At 37.2% G+C, this 21,828-nt stretch overlaps 1 protein-coding gene across 7 annotated transcripts in view; it reads right to left on the minus strand.

Annotated features, from left to right (window-relative positions):
* Positions 1 to 21,828, minus strand: part of GRM7 (glutamate metabotropic receptor 7) — a 924,866-nt gene that overhangs the window by 294,156 nt on the left and 608,882 nt on the right. For all 7 annotated transcript variants that reach the window (XR_014298757.1, XR_014298758.1, XR_014298759.1 and 4 more), the window contains exon 6: positions 69 to 269. Coding sequence is in view for 3 of the 7 variants with exons in the window: in XM_082683125.1 (XP_082539251.1) it covers positions 69 to 269 (201 nt within the window). In the remaining 4 variants the exon portion in view is untranslated. The remainder of the gene's footprint in view (positions 1 to 68; positions 270 to 21,828) is intronic.

Below are 21,828 nucleotides of genomic sequence, written 5' to 3' on the forward strand. Positions count from 1 at the left end.
TACATAACTTAGGAAACACACTATGCCAACACTTAGAATTCCAAAAGCGTGATTATTTAGAGACTCACCATTGAAATTAACATTGCGGATATATTTCAACAACTTCTTGCCTCCAGCTTGCTCCATCTCTGGACAGACGCCTCGGTAGTCAGCACAGAGATCTTTGTTCATATGATGGAGGGCATGAGCCATCGCATAGACTGCATCAATCACAAACTGAACTTTACCTTCCTGTTCATAGTTGGAATCTTTTCCAATTCTCTCCTGTCCTGCACATTAAAACAAGAAACACACACACAGAAAGATTGGTGTTGAGTAAAATGTCTACATTTGCATTTACTTTCAACTATACTAAAACAAACAATGTTTGGGGGGATACAATTGTGCAAAGTACATATCTATGTTTGGCTACCTTATTAAGTTGTTTTGATAGTGTTTGGTATTTGACTTGGTAGCATTAATCTTTTTCATGTAATAAATAAATTTTAGAAACATATTCCAAAAGATCACAATGACAGCTTTTGTAATAAGCCAACACACGGATCAAATATAGCAGTTCCATAGAATAAAGGGATTGTTGGGATTAAAGACTGGACTTTAATATTAAAATCTTCAAAGTTCACTCACTCTATAAAGGTGATATATCAAAAGAAAAATGACAGAAAACAAACTGAATTCCACACCTAAATTTCAATCTTTTTCTATATACCTACTCCATCTTTTGTCTGGCTCAGTGTTTGGTATTACTGGCAACTCAGGTGCTCGGGATACAAATTGTCATTTTCTTATTCCTTCTTTTCTTACTCTTCACCCTCACATTATCTAATGAGGAGCCAAGTTCTATGAATTCTAGCTAAGTAATACTTAACAGTTGTAGCCACACTATGAGCCCCATCATGCCCTTCTCATCTTCCATTAGGATGCATTGCTAGATGTCTCTCTTCATCTATTCATTCCTCATATTCATCTTTCCAAACCACAGAGCTTATCACCTCACCCTCAGGTTCAGAATTCTTCCATGGTTCTTCATTGCCTACAAAATAAAATTCAAATTCTTTCCCCTGACAAATGAGGATGCTCATCACTTTGCCCTGATCTGCCTAATAAGAAGTGACATTAAATGCCCTTCACTGTGTTAGAAATGTTCTATGTTATTTTTATTTCATTCTTACTTTATGAGTTAAATATTATTTATCTTTACTATATAGATAGAAAAGGTCAGCCTTAATCGAGATTAAATTACTTCCCAAGACCACTTGGGAATAATCACTAGAGTGATTATGACAGGTCAAATCTGTCCAACTCCAAAGCCCATATTCTTCTTAATAGGATGGACTTACACAAACCTTTCACCAAAAATTTTTTGTTGTTGTAGTTGTTCCAGACAGATAGGGTGCTCTTTTTTTTTCTGAATACTATTGACTCTAATGTTAAGTTACATTTGCTCATGTTCTTGTCTTTGCCAGGAACATCTTGCCTCCTGCTGTCACTCATCACAACCTAATTTTCTCTCTCTGGCACGATGCAATGGTTGCCTACACTTAGTCCCTCAATCACATTTAAGGATTTTCAAGAAAAATTTCAAATCTTTATTATAACATTAATAGTAGCACTATATTTTAATGTTTTACCAGTTTCCCATAATTTTTTCTTTCTTCCCATTATGTCACCAAAAGCAAATCCAATATTTAATATTTAGTAGATTCTAAACAATACTTGTATTAAATTATGCATTCATTAACCACATGATACCAGGAACTCTCTTTAGACTTCTTGATCCTTTAGGAAGAATAATTATCCACAGATTGAATTTCACTTTCACAGCAATATTTCCCAAATTGTTTTCTATGGCACACTTCTATAGTAAACAAACAAGAGGAATTCTACAACCCCAAAACTTACCCCTGCAAAAGAAAAGATTCCTGATAGACACTGCATTACATATTTTTAGATTTGTCAACAGACTTTTCCAAAGCATTTAATGTTATGAGAAAAATTATAATCTCTAAGAACAATTTCCCAAATTTGCTTTAATTATTATTTTTCCTTTTCAGACTACACATTAGTATCTCATAAGGTAGCCACTCTGTTTTATATAGCTATAGAGACATAAGTATCTATCTATACATAAATATCTCTCTATATATCTCATTTAAATATCAATCAACCTCATGCTTACTGCTTACATGCTTACTGGTTCTTAATGATACCGTTCTGAAGATTCATTTGCTCTATTCAATACTACAATGTTCTTAAAATATCGTGTCTAACACTCTAAGTATGTGACTAGCATTTTGAAAGTTGTTTTTCAGGGCACCTGGGTGGCTCAGTGTCATGATCCCAGGGGCCTTGGATCCAGCCCTGCACTGGGCTCTCTGCTCGTCAGGAAGCCTGCTTCCCTCTCTCTCTCTCTGCCTGCCTCTCTGGCTACTTGTGACCTCTGTCTGTTAAATAAAAAAATAAAATATTTTAATTTTTTTTCAATTTTTTACTTATTTTGGTGGTAGAGTCTGAGATACAGATTGGTTTGTTAAAGGGTAAGTTTATATGTATTTTTTGCTAAATTCTGACACATTCTCTATGGTGAGACTATACTATTTGCTCTCCTACCAACAAAGGCTGAGAGTGATCATTTCCTAAGGACCTCAGTCAAAGTATATTGTGGAACCTGATTTTATCAATCATATAGATACATGTGAAGCACCTCTACAGTATATTTTCATTTGCAATTTTCATAGTATAGGGGAGGATGAACATTTGTTCATATGACTAAGAACCATTGTATTTATTTTTCTGTAAACTGTTCATAAAACAACCAACTTTTATAAAACTTGGTCATTTCCTTGTCTATTTTTACAGGCTTTTTAAAATTTGAAACATTAACTCTGTGATTAACTTGCAAATCTTATTCCTAGTTGGTCATTTTTTCTTACTTTCTTTACATACTTCTTTTCCAAATAAAATTTTTAGATATAAAATTTTCTTTCTTTGCAGTTTTGTTATTTTAAATTCAATTAATTAACATATAGTATAATATTAGTTTCAGAGGTAGAGAGGTCAGTGATTCATTTGTCTTATAAAACACCCAGTGCTCATTACATCATGTGCCCTTCCCTTAAAACCCATCACCCAGTTACCCCATCCCTCCACCACTCTCCCTTCCAGTAACCCTCAGTTTGTTTCCTGTGATTAAGAGTCTCATGGCTTGTCTCCCTCTCTGATTTCATCTTGTTTTATTTTTCCTGAGTTTCTTTCTTTCTTTCCTTTCCTTTTAAATTTTTATTTTTTTTTAATTTAATTTTTTTTCAGTGTTCCAAATTTCATTATTTATGCACCACACCCAGTGCTCCATGCAATACATGCCCTCCTTAATATTCACCACCAGGCTCACCCAACCCCCTAACCCCCTCCCCTCCAAAACCCTCAGTTTGTTTTTCAGAGTCCACAGTCTCTCATGGTTTGTCTCCCCCTCCAATATCCTCCAACTCACTCTTCCTCTCCATCTCCCAATATTCTCCACGTTATTCCTTATGCTCCACAAGTAAGTGAAACCATATGATAATTGACTCTCTCTGCTGGACTTATTTCACTCAGCATAATCTCTTCCAGTCCCATCTATGTTGATACAAAAGTTGGGTATTCATCCTCTCTGATGGAGGCATAATACTCCATTGTATATATGGACCATATCTTCTTTATCCATTTGTCTGCTGAAGGGCATCTTGGTTCTTTCCACAAATTGGCGACTGTGGCCATTGCTCCTATGAACACTGGGGTACAAATGGGTCTAAGAACCAGGAGCATACTGTATGTTCGGTTCTTTGATGTGCTTATTGATGTTATCAGGCTAGCACACTCCTTTTATCCATTATATATTCCATGGAATTAGTGTCACTGGATTGCTTCATTCTGCTGTTATAATTATGCCAACTTTTGTGTACAAACTTGAGCACAGAGGCTGGAATTTGAGGGGAAGGGTGTCAGTTTGAGTCCTTGTCATTCTGAGGTAAAGGTGTGTTGACTTGGCATTGAGCAGGTGGCAGGCAGTGCATGCTGACTTGGGCAGGAGGGTGGCTGGACTGAATTTGGAACCCATAGGCCAGTGCCATCACGTGTGATGTGGATGTGACTGGTTTTGCTCCCGGCCATGAATTCTTTTACTTTTGTTTTCTGGGAAACTCTCTCCTTCTATTCTGAATGAAAGCCTTGCTGGATAGAGTACCCTTGGCTATAGATTTTGGTTTTTTCCTTTTAGCACTTTGAAAATATCATGGCACTCCCTTCTGGACTATAAAGTTTCTGCTGAAAAATCCACCAGTTGACTTATGGGGTTTCCCTTATATGCAACTGCTTTTCTTTCTCTTTCTTCTTTTAAAATTCTCTCTTTATTGCTACTTTTGACTATCTTATTTACTCTGTGTCTCGATGTAGATGTCTTTGGGTTGGTTTTGTTGAGAGCTTTCTATGCCTCCTGGATCTGGATTTCTCTTTCCTTCCCCAGATTCAGGTTTTCAGCTATTATCTCTTCTGCCCCCTTTCCTCTTCTTCTTCTGGGATCACTATCATCTGACTATTATGCTTGACAATATTACTGAGTTCTTTGGGTCTATTCTCATCTTGCATATTTTTTTCCCTCTCATCTGCTCAGCTTGATTATTTTCCATCACTCTGTCTTCCAGCTGATCCATTCTTTTACTTCCTCTTGTTTGTTACTTATTCCAGGTGGTCTATTTTTAATTTCAGTTAGTAAGTTCATTACCTCTAATTGTTTTTTTGTTTTGTTTTGTTTTGTTTTTTGTTTTTTTAGGTCTCCTATCTCTTTGTGGAGGGTCTCATGGAGGTCCTGCACTTCTTTTTCAACTCTAGTGAGTATCTTTATAAGCATTACTTTAAATTCACTGTCAGACTATTACTTATCTCCATTTTGTTTAGATCTCTTGCTCTGATTTTATTTCGCTCTTTCATTTGGGACATATTCCTCTGACTCCTCATTTTATCTATTGCTGTGGTCAGTTTCTATGTGTTAGGAAAGTCAGATATGTCTCTTGCGCTTGAACATAGTGGCTTTATGAAGTAGAGGTCCTGTAGTGCCCCATAGTGTAATGTTTCCATTTCACCAGAAAATAGTGCTTCAGTGGTGTCTCCTATGTGCGTTGCTACAGGGGTGTCCTGCTATTGTGACAGAGCTGTGCTTGCCTTCAGTCCAGCCTGTGATATTCTCTCGCTGGGCAGATGCTGGTGCCTGTGGTGTCAGTGAGCTAGTACAAGGCTGCCTTGGGCTTGAGTTGAGTCAGACCAAGTGTTTACCAGAGAGGAGATAGCACCAAACTGCTGTGCACTTTCCCTGTGTTGTCCCCTGAGAAGATTTATTGGTGGGTGGGGCTTGTAGTCAGGCCAGCTACCTGCCCTAGGCTACTGCTGGGGTTGCAGTCAGACTGGTGTGTGGTTATCTTCCCCTCACCTCTCCTTAGAGTGATGCTGGCCCTTGTCTGGGCTGCTTGCATCCTACCAGGTTTGAGGCACTGCTTTGATGGAATCCTGCCAAGACATATCTGAGGGGTTAAATTTCACTGTGGCCTCTTGTTTATATCTGGCAGCTGAGAGTCTGTTCTGCCAGTCTTCGGGTTGCTTTCTGGGTTGTTTATGCTGATGTGTGTGTTCTCTAGGTGGCCACGTGACATAGGTGAGCCCAGTGTCTTCCTACCCCACCACCTTCCCAGCAACCTCTCAATATAAAATTTTTTAAAACAAGTTTTCTTTTTCTTTTTCTTTTTTTTTAAACTTCTAGGTTATGAATTTCCACTCTCAGAACATAGAATATTCCACCCATATCTTTTTCTAATACTTGCACAATTTTGCTTCTAAAAGTTAGATAGTTTAGGGCTCCTGGGTAGCCCAGTTGGTTAAACATCTGCCTTCAGCTCAGGTCATGATCTTAGGGTTCTGAGATCGAGTTTCACATCAGGTTCCCTGTGTAGTGGGGAGTCTGCTTCTCCTTCTGTCTCCCCTGCTCATCCTCTTTCTCTCTATCAAAAATAAATAAATATAATCTTTAAAAAAAAATGTTAGATATTCAAGGAACACCTGAGTGGCTCAGTTGATTAAGCATCTGACTCTTGATTTTGGTTCAGGTCATGATCTCAGGATTGTGAGGACAAGCCCCACTTTAAGCTCTGCCCTGAGTGTGGAGCCTGCTAAGATTCTCTCTCTCTCCCTTTCTCTCTGGCTCTCCTCCCCTACCCCTGCTCTTGTGCATGTTTTTTCTCTCACTCCCTCTCAAAAAAAAAAAAAAAAAAGGTAGATATTTGATCCATTTCAAATGTATTTGGTGTACAGAGTGAAGAATAAATCTAAATTTTATCTTTTTCCATATAGCTATTCACTTATAACATACAACAGCTTATTTTCTGTCACAAATTTGAGGTGGTGCCTTCATTCTATACTAAATTTCTGTATGTAATTAGGTCTATTTCTGGATTTTAAAAATCAATTTCATTGTTTGGTTTGTCTATGCATGCACCAATGCTAGGATTCAATTTTATGGGGTAACAGTTTTAGAACTGGTAAAGTTAGACATTTTTACACATAATTATTCTTTTCTCTTCAAAGTTTCCTGGTTATTTTTATTTATTGAAGTAAACTTTATTAATTACTTATATAGCTTGAGGAAAAACCTTGATGGTACATTTATTGGATTTATACCATATTTATAACTAAACTAGAACAAGTCTTTGTGAAGGTGAGTCTCCCTACCTTTTTCTTTCCTCTTGGCCAAGTCTACTTTGCTTCCTTAAATGTTTAACTATTTCTCAAAATAAAGGTTTTGCATGCTTCTTAAAAAGTTAGCCCAGGTATTTCATCTCTTTTTGCTATTATAAATACAATTTTCTTTGCTATGTATTTCTTATTGGGTTTTGGTTGTATATGTAAAAGCTATTCTTGGTTTTGTTGTGGTTTTATTACTTTCCAACTTTCTATCATGAAAAATTTTAAACATAGTAAAAGGTTAAAAGAACTTTACAGTGAACCCACCAACTAGATCCTTACATTAACATTTTATAATACTTACTTTACAAGGCAATTCATTTTCTCATATTAACTTTATAACCTGCTACTTTACAAATTTGTTATTTTTTATAGTACTTTAAAAAGGCAGCCGTGAAGGCATTATGACCACTATAAAATATGTACTATGGAAGAGGTTCGGACTAATAATTTAGGATATTAGTTTCTAACTGTATTCATAGAAACATTTATCCCAGAAAGGATATCTTGAAAAATAATAGCAATATTTTAAATAATATTATTTGTGGAACACTGCATGCTTTATATCTTTCTTGGAGAATCACCAGTTATATTCACTTATTTTTAAAGGTTTTATGAAGACTTAAGAGATAAGTTTGTCTTTGGGGCTACCAGGACTTGAAAAATATAATTCTATATCAAGAGTATCAGAAGTGGAAAATTCATTACAATGAATTTTTAAAAAAAGTTCAAATTTATTTTTCCTAGTGTCAGAGACACAGCTATTAGCCAACCTGCTCCCCTCCTTCTTTAAATGAATCTGTTCTCTTCAGATACTGACACCACTAGTGTGTGTGTGTGTGTGTGTGTGTGTGTGTGTGTGTTAGGAGGATAGAGGGAAGCAGGGAGATGGGGAGAAAGATAAGGAGAAGGAAAAAGAGAGAGAGAGGGAGAAGAGAGACACGTGTTCTGAACCTTCCATTAGCCTCACTGAGTCGGTTCTGATTTGTCTCACTAATCTCATTTCTTCTGCAAGGGCCAGTTTAGAACAAGCATGGGAAGAAATTCTAGCCAGTGAGATAGAGGAGTTTGGTGGATTGCTCCTGAGAAAGTTTATTTGCTCTTAAAGAATGATGTACTCAATTTTATCAAAAATTGTTATCAACACATACCCTGCAATTACTCTGTTCATTTTGTGTTCCTAAGGAAATTACACAGCAAACAAATGACAGCATAACAATATGCTGGTTATATGAAAATATAAATGAGTTTTGAGTTAGCCAAGCCTGAAATCACCCTATGTTTTCTCCCTGTGACATATTAAACAGTTTGTCCACTTAACTGAAGCTTAATACTCAATATTTTCCATGTTCCTATAATGCTACCCTTCTAATTCATATAGCACTTATATTACACTAGCATTAAGTATCCTCTCCCCCCAAATGCCACAAAATGCAGTTTTAATAAATACTTTTAACATAGACGGATGTAGAGGGAAATAAGAACATTTTCTTCTTCTTTTTTAAGATTTTTTTTAAGAGGGAGAAAGAGAGCACCCCCACAAGTGGGGGGAGGGGCAGAGGGAGAGAGTCTTTTAGCAGACTCCCCACCAAACACGGAGCCCAAACTGGGGCTAGATTCCACAACCCATAAGATCACAACCTGAGCAGAAACCGAGAATCAGACACTGAATTGACTAAGCCACCTAAGTGTCCCGAAAATAACATTTTCAATTAATTGTTAGTTAACAGCTCATTCTTTCCATCTTTTGGATTAGCTAAGATGTTGTCATATTTTTTTCTTGGATGAAGTTCATCCCTTTCAACTTGTTTCCCAGGAAAAGGTCTCAGGTTTAGATGAGTAGGGAAAACTCTGAAGCATTATCTTTTATTTCTCTAGCATGCAAAGAAGCTTATCTTTTAAAGTCTCATGATTTTCTGGAAATGGACAAATTTCTAGAAACAAAATCTTCCAAAATACAATCAGAAATAAGTAGAAATCTGAGCAGACTAATTACAAGTAATGAAATTATATTGGTAATTAAAAATCTAACAAAAAATAAAAATTCAGGACTAGTTGGATTCATAGCTGAATTCTGCCAAAGATTTAAAGAGGAGTTAATACCAAAATCAGTAAATTTTCTCAAACTATTCTGAAAAATTAAAGAGGAAGGAGAAATTCCAAATATATTCTGGAGGCCAGCATTATCATGATTAACAAAACCAGAAAGAGAGACCACTAAATACATACATACATACATACATACATACATAATCAAACCGCCAATATCTCTGATGAATATAGGTGCAAAAATCCTTGACAGATTATTAGCAAACCACATTCAATAATACATTAAAAGGATCATTCACCATAACCAAGTAGGATTAATTTGGGGATGCAAAGATGATTCAATATTCACAAATCAAAGGGACACACCTCATCGCAAAATGAAGGATAAAAATCATATGACCATCTCACTAGGTGCAGAAAAAGCATTTGACAAAATTCAGCATCTGTTTATATTAAAAACTCTCCACTAAGTGGGTTTAAAGGGAACATAACTCAATGTAATAAAGGCCATATATGAAAAACACAGAGCTAACATTATACTTAATGGTGAAAAACTGAGAACTTTTCCTCTCCTATCAGAAACAAAATAAGGATATCTTCTCTCACCACTTTTATTCAATACCATGTTAGAAGTCTTAGCCATGGCAATCAGAGAAGAAAAAGAAAAAATGGACATATGGGTAAAGAGGATGTTAAAATGTCATTTGCAGATGACATAGTATTATATGTAGAAAATCCTAAAGATTCCATCAAAAATGTATGTAATAAATGAATTAAGTAAAAGTGTGTGATATAAAATTAACACTGAAAAATTGGTAGCATTTCTAACCACTAAAAATGAAATAGTAGAAAGAGAAATCAATAATTCAATTTATAATTTCACCAGCAAGAATAGAATGCTTACTAATAAATTTAACCAAGGAGGTAAAAGACCTGTACTCTGAAAACACTGATTAAAAAAAAATTGAACGTGACGCAAACAAATGGAAAGATATTCCATGCTCATGGATTGCATGAATAGTTACAATGTCTTTATTACCCAAAGCAATCTACAGATTTAATGTAATCCCTATCAAAATACCAACAGAAATATTTCAAAAATGTAAGTAGTAATACTAAAATTTGTATGAAACCACAAAAGACCTCTAATAGTCAAAACAATCTTGAAAAAAAAAAAAAACAAAGCTAGAGGTATGAGGTATCAAAATCCCGGATTTCAAGATAAACTTTGCAAAGCTGTAACAATCAAAACAGTACAGTACTGGCACAAAAATAGGCACACAGATCAACAGAACACAATAGAGAGCCCAAAAATAAATGCATGCTTTATAGAGTCTATAACCTACGCCAAGAGGGAAGAATATACAGAAAAACACAGTCTCTTCAAAACACACTGCTGGGAATGCTGGACAGCTACATGCAAAAGAATGAAACTGGACCACTTTCTTATACAATATACAAAAAAGAACTCAAAATGCATTAAACATCTAAATATGAGACCTAAAATAAAAAAAAATATTCTGGAAGAAAACACAGGCAGTAATATCTCTGATATCAGTCATAGCAACATTTTTTTAGATAGGTCTTCTGAAGCAAGGGAAACAAAAGCAAAAGTAAACTATTGGGACTATGTGAAAATGAAAAGTATTTGCACAGCAAAGAAAATCATCAACAAAACAAAAAGGCAACCTATTGAATGGGAAAAGATTTGTGAGTGATCGATGAGACTTATCAGTGATATATCTAAATATATATATATATATATATATATATATATATATATATATCTCAGTTAATATCCAAAATATGTAAAGGATGTATACAATACCAACACAACAATTTGATTAAAAAAATGGGCACAGAACCCAGACAGACATTTTTCCAAAGATAATATACAGATGGTAGACACATGAAAATATACTCGACATCACTAATTAACAGGAAGTGCAAATCAAACCCACAATGAGATAGCACCTTATACCTGTTAGAATGGCTAAAATCAAAACAACAAGAAATAACAAGAGTTGATAAGGATGTGAAGGAAAAAAGGAAACCTTGCACACTGTTGATAGGAATGGTAAAGGGTAGAGCCACTGTGAAAAAGAGTATGGAGGTTGCTCAAAAAATTAACAGCAGAAATACTATATGATCCAATAATTCTACTACTGGGTATTTATGAACCACCAAAACTGAAAGCAGTAATTTGAAAAAATATATGCACCCCTAGGTTTATTACAGCATTATTTACAATAGGCGAATTATAGAAGCAATTGAAGTCTCCATCAGCAGATGAATGGACAAGGAAGTATGGGGTGCACATACACACAGGAATATTACATAGCCATAGGGTGGATGAAGAATGAGAAAGGGATGGAATTGTGCCATTTGTGACAACATGGAAGAACCCAGAGGATATTAGAATGAAAATAAGTCAGACTGAGAAAGAAAAATGTCATATGATTTCACTCATATGTTGGTTCAAAAAGTAAATAAATAAACAAAAAGCAGAATCAAACCTATAAATACAGAGAACCAAATGTGATTGCCAGAGAGCAGGGGAGTAGGGGGTTGAGCAAAATGCATGAAGGGGAGTGGGAGGTAGAGACTTCCAATTACGGAATCAGTCATGGAAATGAAAGTGTGCAGCAAATAGAATCTGGTCAACGATACTGTAACACTAATGTATTATGACATGGTAGTACACCTGTGGTGAACATAGCATAACACATAAACTGGTGGAATCACTATGATGTGCAACTGAAACTAATGTAACACTGGGTGTCAACTCTATTAAAAAACGTTTAAATGAAAATAATAGTCTAGGGACTCCTGGGTGGCTCAGTGGGTTAAGCCTCTGCCTTTGGCTCAGGTTGTGATCTCAGGGTCCTGGAATTGAACCCCCGTATTAGGCTCTCTGCTCGGCGGGGAGCCTGCTTCCTGTCTGCGGGGAGCCTGCTTCCTGTCTCTCTGCCTGCTGCTCTACCTACTTGTGATCTCTCTCTGTCAAATAAATAAATAAAATCTTAAAAAAAAAATAGTCTACTGATATTTTGCTCCTTTTGCATTTTGCCTCAAGATTCTAGTATTTAGCTTCAAAATGCACAACTTTTAACCTTCCATTGAATAAATCCTCAGCACTACACTACACAAAAATAATTCATAAACTCTTCCACTATCAGAATTTCTAGTGTTCATTTTGCTGGTGAAGTAAGTCTTCTCTTTGAAAGACCTGCTTATTTTACCCATTGTGGCACACTTCTTTCTTAGAGTGTATGCCTTAGTATGCATAAGCAAATTCTTAGAAGGAAAAGCAATTTTAGAAAATGCAAGAAATTACATACTTAAATACATAATATAAACAATCTTATTTCAGTGGGGAAAGCAAAAGAAAAAGACTGGGTGGGGGGGCAGATAGGATTCAGAAGATGTTTGTTAATGCAGCCTGAAAAACTTACCAGACTGGTTCAGCAGCTTTGAATAACTGGCCTAAAGCTTACCATATGTTTATAAAAGAGTGAAAAACTGTAATTTTTATTTTGATTTCACATATTGATTGAAATTATTTGCTTTGGAAAGACCTCTCTCAAGTAATGCATGCTTTGTGCTGACCATGCTTTTAAACCATGCATTTACAGATTTATTTTATTGAATATAGAGATTCAAACTTAAGTAAATCTTGAGGCGAAATACTGAGTAGTATACTACATAATTAACTATAATACTAATGTTTAGATTTATTGCAAATGGCAAATACCCTAATCAACTGGAAAAGAGTGTATCACAGGAGCTCTCCAAATAGGGTCAGGGCAGATTTTGTTGGGATCATGACCTGAGCCGAAGGCAGACGCTTAATGACTGAGCCACCCAGGTGCCCCTTCTTTTCATTTTTAACTTTAGAACCACAAATAATCTCTAAGTTTATGCTAGCCATGATTTTTACATCCTCTTGTCCCCACTGAGTTTTTCACTATAGAAGTTTTTCTTGTAGTAGTGGTGGGGGGGGGGGTGATTTTGACAATGCCATCGTATCCTTCCCTGATCTCTCCTTGAGTGGAAAAAGTTAGCATCCAGAGAAATGGCCATAATGCTGGCAAAGGAACAAAGAAAACAAAGGAGAAATGGCAGATCACTTACCAACTAAATTCTTAGATGACCACAATTTGATTACAAATGAGCCATTAACATCCTAATGTTCTGCAGTGGATACACATGGAGTACTTTGTTTTAGATTCATAAAGAGTTCCAGCAAGGGAAATACACAAGGTCTAGACACAAACTCTCATTTCTAATCATTTTTTTCCATGCAGGATGCTTCCTGGAGGACTATTTAATTGTCCATTAAAACTGAGGTTTCTTCTGCAATTCTGTTTCCAGTGTCCAGGTAAGTGCCAATAAAGATACATGCAGTGAATCAATGTATGTGTGTGGTGGGACAGAGGCAGGGGATAGTTTTCATAGAGTGCACTGGGGCCCAGGAATAAAAGGGAGGGGTGTTTTAGTCCCAGTGTTCACACACCCCAAATGTGTAAGTGGTGTTGAGAGACTCAACCAAGGACTTTCTTCACTGCCAAGAGCAGCCTTTTGTAGGGAATGAGAGCCAATTCAGCAAAGGTAACAACACTACTTCTGAAACTCACACCAGGAAACCTGCTATACCAAACAAGAAAAAGAAGTAGTTTCTTCAAGATGAGCATGGATCCAGTTTCAATTTCTCACATAGCTTTCTCCTCCTCTGATTTCTTAAGCTGAATTTCTGTTAATGTACTTTTTATTGTTTCTTCATGCAAACTGTAAAAGCACTGGTGAAGTTTCCTTTCCAGAACAGACTAAAAGACTAAGAAAATATATGGTATAGATGACTATTTTTTTAACCCCTTCTTCAAGGGGTTTAAACTGCTGCAGTAATGGGGTTCTGTCCCTCTGAAATTCTGTGTATGTCATTCCAGGAATTGTACTCAGGTTGAACCTTCAAACTATTAATTAACCAACTTACTAAAAATACATTAGGTACCCGGTGAAATAATGGATTTATGCAATCATCACCAGTAGCTGCTAAAACCATGAATGGAAAAGCTGATGGAAATTTTATAGTGGATCTGGCAACAACATTGGTGACACTGCTTAATCTTTTCCTTTCTTCTCTTCCCTCCCAACCTCTTTCTCTCTCTCTCTCTCTCTCTCTCTCTTTTTGGCTTTAGACATTTCACGATTTTTTTTTTTAAATTTAGAAATCGGCACTGTGTATGTATGTGTGAGAAGAGATGGAACATGTAAAACTAAAAACTTCACAACAAACAAATTTTCAGAGTAAAAAATGTCAACTTAGTTCCTTTGTCTCCAGTTGCTCCCCTTTCCAAAGACAGCTGCTCTCACTTATCATCATCGTCGTCATAACATGTTACATGTCCTCTGAATGACGCAATAATAAATGTACCGCTTGGTAAACATTTTGTCCAACATAAGACTGCCACATAGAAAAAGAAAGAAAAAGAGTGAAAGAGAAGGGCAGAGAAAGACAGAGAGAAAGAAGGAAAGATCTGAATCTGATCTACTGAGTAAATGAAAGGAAACACAGGAAATGGAACAACAGGTAAATCAACATTACAGAGATGTGAAGAGCAAGATCCAAATGTGAGAAATTCTATAGAAATAGTAATTAAGCTATTTTATTCAACAAAGGCAAAAAGTAAAATAATGGAGAGGAACATTTTTTTAAAGATTTCATTTATTTTAGAGACAGAGCATGCATGTGCATGGGAAGGAGCAGAGGAAGAGGGAGAGGGAGAAGGAGAATCCCAAGTAGGTTCAAGCGCTCAGTGCAGAGCCCAAAGAAGGGCTCGATCCCAGGATGTGAGATCATGACCTGAGCCAAAATCGAGAGTTGGATGCTTAACTGACAGAGCCACCCAGGTGCCTATGGAGAGGAACATTTTTAGATAAAAAGAAGATACATTAAAAATGGAGTGTACGGGGTGCCTGGGTGTCTCAGTCATTATGCCTCTGCCTTCAGCTCAGGTCATAATCCCACGACCCCGGGATCAAGTCCTGCATCGGGTTCCCTGCTCAGCAGGGAAGCCTGCTTCTCTTCCTCCCACTCCGTCTGCCTGTGTTCCCTCCCTTGCTGTGTCTCTCTGTGTCAAATAAATAAATAAAAGTTATAAAAAATATAAAAGAAAAACAATAAAAATAAAAATGGAGTGTCTGGATTTTGTTTAGATACACATGTGAACAAACCAACACGAAAGATATTCATGAGAGAAGGGGGAGGCTATTTGATAAGGAACTAGTGTTTTTTGTGTGTACGTGTTTATCATATATTTTTAATAATTTCACAGAGATGTGCACTGAAAATAATTAAATGTCTGGGTTTATTTTAAATGGGCCAGCAGTGAGAGAAAAGCACATGCTGGGTATATGAAAATAAACTACATTGGTACACATGGACTACTGCTGAGGTGCCGAGATGGACACATGGGATTCACTATACTATTCTCTCTGATTTGCATTTGTCTGAAAGATCACATGCCAATGGAAATAAAAATAAAAGGAGAGGAGGATAAAAGAGAGTAAATGAAGAAGAAAAGCAGCAGTGGAAGCAGGAGTATGTGAAGGGGTACAGGAGGGAAAGGAGAAAGAAGTAGAGAAAGAGGAAAAAGAGCAAAAAGAACAGTGTCACCAGGGAAGCAGGTTAGTTGCATCAGAATGGCACCTACTACATGCCACAAACCCTACTAGAGACAAGGGATATAGATATAAATACAGAACCTTTTCCTATTGGAGCTTTTCACAGTCCCATTCAGTCTCCAGGTGAAATGCAGTTTCCCTCATCTCGGGCCTTACAGAATGATTCTGCTTCCCGGGTGTTTTGTTCACACACACTGTAGATGCTAAGGCATATGGGCAGGGTTGCCTGACTCTCCCAGTCTAACGTCACTACCTAGAAGCACAGTGGCCAAGTTGCCAGGATGGAGCAGTTCCAGCTCAATGGCACCTTGACCACCACAAAGAAAAGTCCTAAGGGAATCCGTCCCACTGCAGGGTTTGAGAGGACTTCTCTACATCAGTGAAAAGCTATTGTTTAACTGCATGTGTGCTCCAAATCCAGCACTAAGTGACTCTAAATAAAACGGACAAATATACCTACATTTACGTTCAACTCCCCAGAGGCAAGTCTGGAGACTTAAATGTTGCCATATGCCTAGAACCCAAAACAGGACCTGAAATGTAGTGGATACCTGCTACGTGTGTGTCGAATGAAGGATGAAACAATGAATGAATATCTTGGAAAGGGAAATAAAATAATGAGCAAGTAAGTACCTTCTGTAAAAGAGTAGGAAAGGAAGGTAGTAATCCTTCACTCAGGGTAGTTGATGGTGGGAATAGAGAGTTTAATTCCATACAAGAGGTTTACATATAAAAAGGGAGAGAAGGTAGAAGCACAAAGAACCCTGATATTTTGTATCTTTTTTTTTAACTGAGTTTTTATGTGGCCAAAGACTTGACTTATTTATTTCACTGGATTTGATCATTTATGTAAAGTTGAAAAAATACAGTTAGCCTTTTTTTTAAGTCAATATTAATTTTACACTAAACAAAAAACATTTGTATTTAGACATACTTCTTCATACAAACTTTTAACTTTTTAGCTATTATAACTCAAAAATAAGGCTCAATATGAAGAAACTGGTCTTAATAATATCCCTAACTGATGAGAAATAAAGGCAACAGGATTCTCAACTCAGAAATTCTGAAGACTCTGCACTTCTTAGCATTGCCACATCACACCAGCAGTAAGAAAAATCAGACACACTGAATAATTTGCCTGCAAAACAACTAGCCACATCCATGCTACCTGTGGAGGGAAAAATAGTCATGTAATGAAGTGGAACTCTTCACAGAGCAGTACCAAGAAGATTCTTGATGTTAAGTTTCCAAATCCATGCTTAGTTAGTAAAACTTTGTCAGAGAGAGAGAGAACACAAGCAGGTTTCTCACCGAGCAATGAGCCTGATGCAGGGCTCAATCACAGGACCCTGGAATCTTGACCTGAGCCAAAGACAGATGATTAACAGACTGAGCCACCAGGTGCCCCTCTATGCCCTTCCAACACATATTGCCAGTAGGACTTAACTGGGGCAAAGTCAAAACACTAACATTTTGAAGCCAGTATGTGATGGCATTTCTATCTCTCCCACAAGCAACCTAACAACTACACGAGTTAGGAGCATGTAGGCTGGCATCAGACAAACCTGGGTTGAAACCCTGCCTCTCTGTGTATTATAGTTGTGACTGAAGTGAAGTTACATAACTTCTCTAAGCTTGTTTCTTAGTCTATAAAAAGGTAATCATTATGAAAGAGAAACTGGGTACATTCTCCATGAGACTAGATAACATGAGAAATCTTTTATCACTGCCAAGACCTCCAAGCTTACAGCCAGAAATAAGCTACCGAAATAGAGATCATGATTTACCTTAATCCTATGGGGATTCTTTATTCCAAAGTTCACCTGAATCTTCATAGGCTCAAATGATCACCCTCCTCCAGAACATTTTCAGAACTGAATTCTTCATGCCTCCTAAGCTTTACTGGGTACTGCCCATATGGCAAGCATCTCTGAAGGCTTTACTTCCCCCTGACCTTTTACTCACTCTCATATGTTGCCTTAGTCCTTGACCAATTACCAGCCCCTTCAATCTTCACATCTTTGGCTGTGCTCTCTGGAATTTTTTTTTAAGATTTTATTTATTTATTCAACAGGCAGAGATCACAAGTAGGCAGAGAGCAGGCAGAGAGAGAGAGAGAGGGAAGCAGGCTCCCCACTGAGTGGGAGCCTGATGCAGGGCTGGATCCCAGGACCTTGAGATCATGACCTGAGCCAAAGGCAGAGGCTTAACCTACTGAGCCACCCAGGTGCCCCTGGATTTTTTAATCCATATTGGTCACTCCTCTATGTAGTCTTACCCCAGTGTTCAAATACTTTTCCTTAACTAAAACCTGGCCATTTCCTGACACTGCTTACCCCATGGCTCTATTAAATGGAGTCATCTTCTTCCACTTACACAACCCATGTATCTTGCTGCCTTCTTTGCTCCCCAATACCACTTGCATCCTGTTATTTCTCCTTTTGTAAAAATACTCCCTCTCCTTTGAGTCTCATCCCCATAGGTCTTGACTCACTTGTCAAGAACTGTGAAGAGTCTGAGATTTTACAATGCGTGCAAGCCTACAAGTTACATACATGATGGCAAGAGACAGGAGACCCATGGATCAGTGCCAAACGGCTTTATTATTCACAGCAATAGTATGGAGCATCAGCATTTGCTGGCCCTGGATCTCTGACCCCAAATTCATACACAAACAGGGTAACAAAAAGAGGGCCAAGTGATAAAATGTGCTGTGCTACAGGAAAGGAACCTGGTGTCTTAGACCATAAACGTACCTGATCTTTGTCAGAAGAGAGTCACTACTTCCACCTTCCAAGATGGTTTGCTATATAAACTTCCTTGAAAAGATAGTCTGGAAGGAAGGCACTTAGTGTCCCTGCCTGTACAAAATGCAGAAATAGGAGAGACCTACAGATAATCGCTTTCTGACAGCATTCACTCCTCTCATCATACCACTGGTCTCTGGGTTTGAGACCCATATTTCCTTTCCTGGGCAGTCATATTCATTCAAGTGACATTACCAATCATCTACTGACAAAGCTATGCTGTGTACTGTGTATGCTGTGTACTGCCACCACAGACTTTTGAGTCTGTGCACTGAATTGCCTTCCTAACCCTTCCAATCGGATGCCTTATTGCTGTACTGAACTCAGCATGTCCAAATGAAATCAACTCTTGCCTTTCCCACCTACCAGATGTTTCCCACCTAAATACTTGAGAACTCCTGCACTAGAATATATTGTTTTTCTCCCAAGATCTACTCAGCACCCTTCCTAATGCTCTGAAAAGCTCATGTTGGTAGACAGAATCACAGAATTCTCATCTAGTCAGGTTACCAAATGGACATCACAAGCAGGAGAATGGAGGACAAGATGGTCTGGTTCTCCAGAGAGTACAAGTGAATACATTTCCCAACTCATCTTTTGAGATCAACATTAATCTGGTACCACTGCCATAAAAAGACACTATAAAAGACACAAACTATAATACCTATGATGACCAGAGATCTAAAACTCCTTAACAAAATATTGGCAGATTTCATGCATCAATACATTAAAAAATACTAGAATTACATATTTAATATTTGAGAAGTCAGTATAATTCCTGGTACCTAAAAAAAAAAAAAAAGCATTACATAAGCTCAACAGATCCTAGAAAAGCATCACATCATCTCAGCAGATACCAAAATGAGGAATTTATTAATGATAACAGAACTCAAAACTAGAAGGGGACCTCTTCAATCTTTTCAAGTAGGTCTACAACCATTGATACAAAATCCTAGATCTATGATCACATTCCCTGGTGTAAGACTGCTTTACCATAAGACTAGGAACAAACTAAGGTACTTTCTTTTTTATTTAGTTTTTCAGGTAGACTGGGTGATTTTTTTTTTAATTTAAATTCAATTAATTAACATATAATGTATTACTTTTTTCAGGGGTACAGGTCTGTAATTCATTTGTCTCATTACAACACATACCCTCCCCAATGTCCATCATTCAGTTACCCTATTCCTTCCCCCACCTCCCAGCTACCCTGAGTTTGCTTCCCATGATTAGGAGTCTCTGGTTTTATCTTGTTTTATTTTTTCCCCATTTCCCCTATGATCCTTTGCCTTGTTTCTTAAATTTCACATATCAGTGAGATCATATGATGATTATCTTTCTCTGACTTATTTCACTTAGCATAATATCCTCTAGCTCCATCCATGTCATTACAAATGGCAAGATTTCATTTTTTGATGGCCAAGTAGTATTCCATTGTATATATACCGCGACTTCTTTATTCATTCATCTTTTAATGGACATCTGAGCTGTTTTTGTAGTTTGATTCTTGTGTACATTGTTATTATAAACATTGGAGTTCAGGTGCCCCTACATTTATATCTTTGGGGTAAATACCCAGTAGTGTGATTGCTGGGTCATAGGGTAGACCTATTTTCAACTTTTTGAGACACCTCCATACTGTTTTCCACAGTAGCTACACCAGCCTGCACACCCACTGACAGTGTAAGAGGACTCCCCTTTCTCTGCATCCTGGGCAACATCTGTTGTTTCCTGACTTGTTAATTTTAGTCATTCTGACTGGTGTGAGATGGTATCTCATTGTACTTTTAGGGTACTTTTATTATTACTTCTAGTTAAAATTCTTTTTTTTTTTCCTAGTTAAAATTCTATTGGAAGGTGTAATCAGTGCATTATAGGACTAACAAAATGCACTGAGATCAGAAAATATAATGTCACAGATGACATGATCATTTACGCAGGAAATCTTAAAAAATCTATGAAAGCTCCTATACCTAGTAAAGTAGCACAGCAAATTCAAGCTCTGCATACAGAAATCAATTTTATTTCAGTATGATAGCACTAACAATTGGAAAAAAGTACAAAGCCACTATTTTGCAGTAGCATAAAAATATGAAATACTTCAGGTTAAACAAAAGTTTATACAAAACACAGAAATAGTTAAATAAACAGAGAAGCACAGGATGTTGATGGATGAAAAATTGACTATTATTAAAATGTCCATTTTATTCAAATTTCAGTCAAACTCTGTTGCTGGTCTCATTTAAAAGTACACCCAAAACAACAGATATGACAGGATGACAGAAGTTTCATCATGATATGACAAAATTCTATTTTTTTTTTAATTTTTTATTTTTTATAAACATATATTTTTATCCCCAGGGGTACAGGTCTGTGAATCACCAGGTTTACACACTTCACAGCACTCACCAAAGCACATACCCTCCCCAATGTCCATAATCCCACCCTCTTCTCCCAAACCCCCTCCCCCCAGCAACCCTCAGTTTGTTTTGTGAGATTAAGAGTCACTTATGGTTTGTCTCCCTCCCAATCCCATCTTGTTTCATTGATTCTTCTCCTACCCACTTAAGCCTCCATGTTGCATCACCACTTCCTCATATCAGGGAGATCATATGATAGTTGTCTTTCTCTGCTTGACTTATTTCGCTAAGCATGATACGCTCTAGTTCCATCCATGTTGTCGCAAATGGCAAGATTTCATTTCTTTTGATGGCTGCATAGTATTCCATTGTGTATATATACCACATTTTTTTGATCCATTCATCTGTTGATGGACATCTAGGTTCGTTCCATAGTTTGGCTATTGTAGACATTGCTTCTATAAACATTCGGGTGCACGTGCCCCTTTGGATCACTACGTTTGTATCTTTAGGGTAAATACCCAATAGTGCAATTGCTGGGTCATAGGGCAGTTCTATTTTCAACATTTTGAGGAACCTCCATGCTGTTTTCCAGAGTGGCTGCACCAGCTTGCATTCAAAATTCTATTTTTGATGCTATTTATTGTAAACCTTTGGAGGTCACTAACCGTCATTTAGGGATTATCCCTCAGTTCTGGCGATACACTTGGCTTGGGTATCCTTTACCAGAACAGTCCTGGAATGAGTCTGCTCATCAGAAAAGATTTGAAAACACACCTGGATCATCCCTGGACTTAGATCTCATTCACTTTCATAGTATTACACATGTTCATAATATCATGAGTATAGGATCATAACATAATATGAAAATAGGACAGCACTCACTCATCTTACCACATACTCTGACACTAGAAGTCCTGGTCTAATAAAATGTTATTCGACCTTATCAAAGACTCAGTTGCCACACCAGCTGGTAGACAGCACATTGCTGATAGGGATGGTATCTCAGAAGAGGAGATAGGTTCTTGTTAAAAAAAAAAAAAAAAAAAAGTCTATGTGTATATTGTTTCTCCATCACAGTGCTGGTTATCTTGAAAAGATCATCAATGCCTCTGTTCTCAAGATAAGTAGAAACATAAGGGACCCACAGAGAACTGCCCCAG

The sequence above is a fragment of the Mustela nivalis genome (assembly GCF_964662115.1).
Source record: "Mustela nivalis genome assembly, chromosome: 1".
NCBI classification, from domain to species: Eukaryota; Metazoa; Chordata; class Mammalia; order Carnivora; family Mustelidae; genus Mustela; species Mustela nivalis.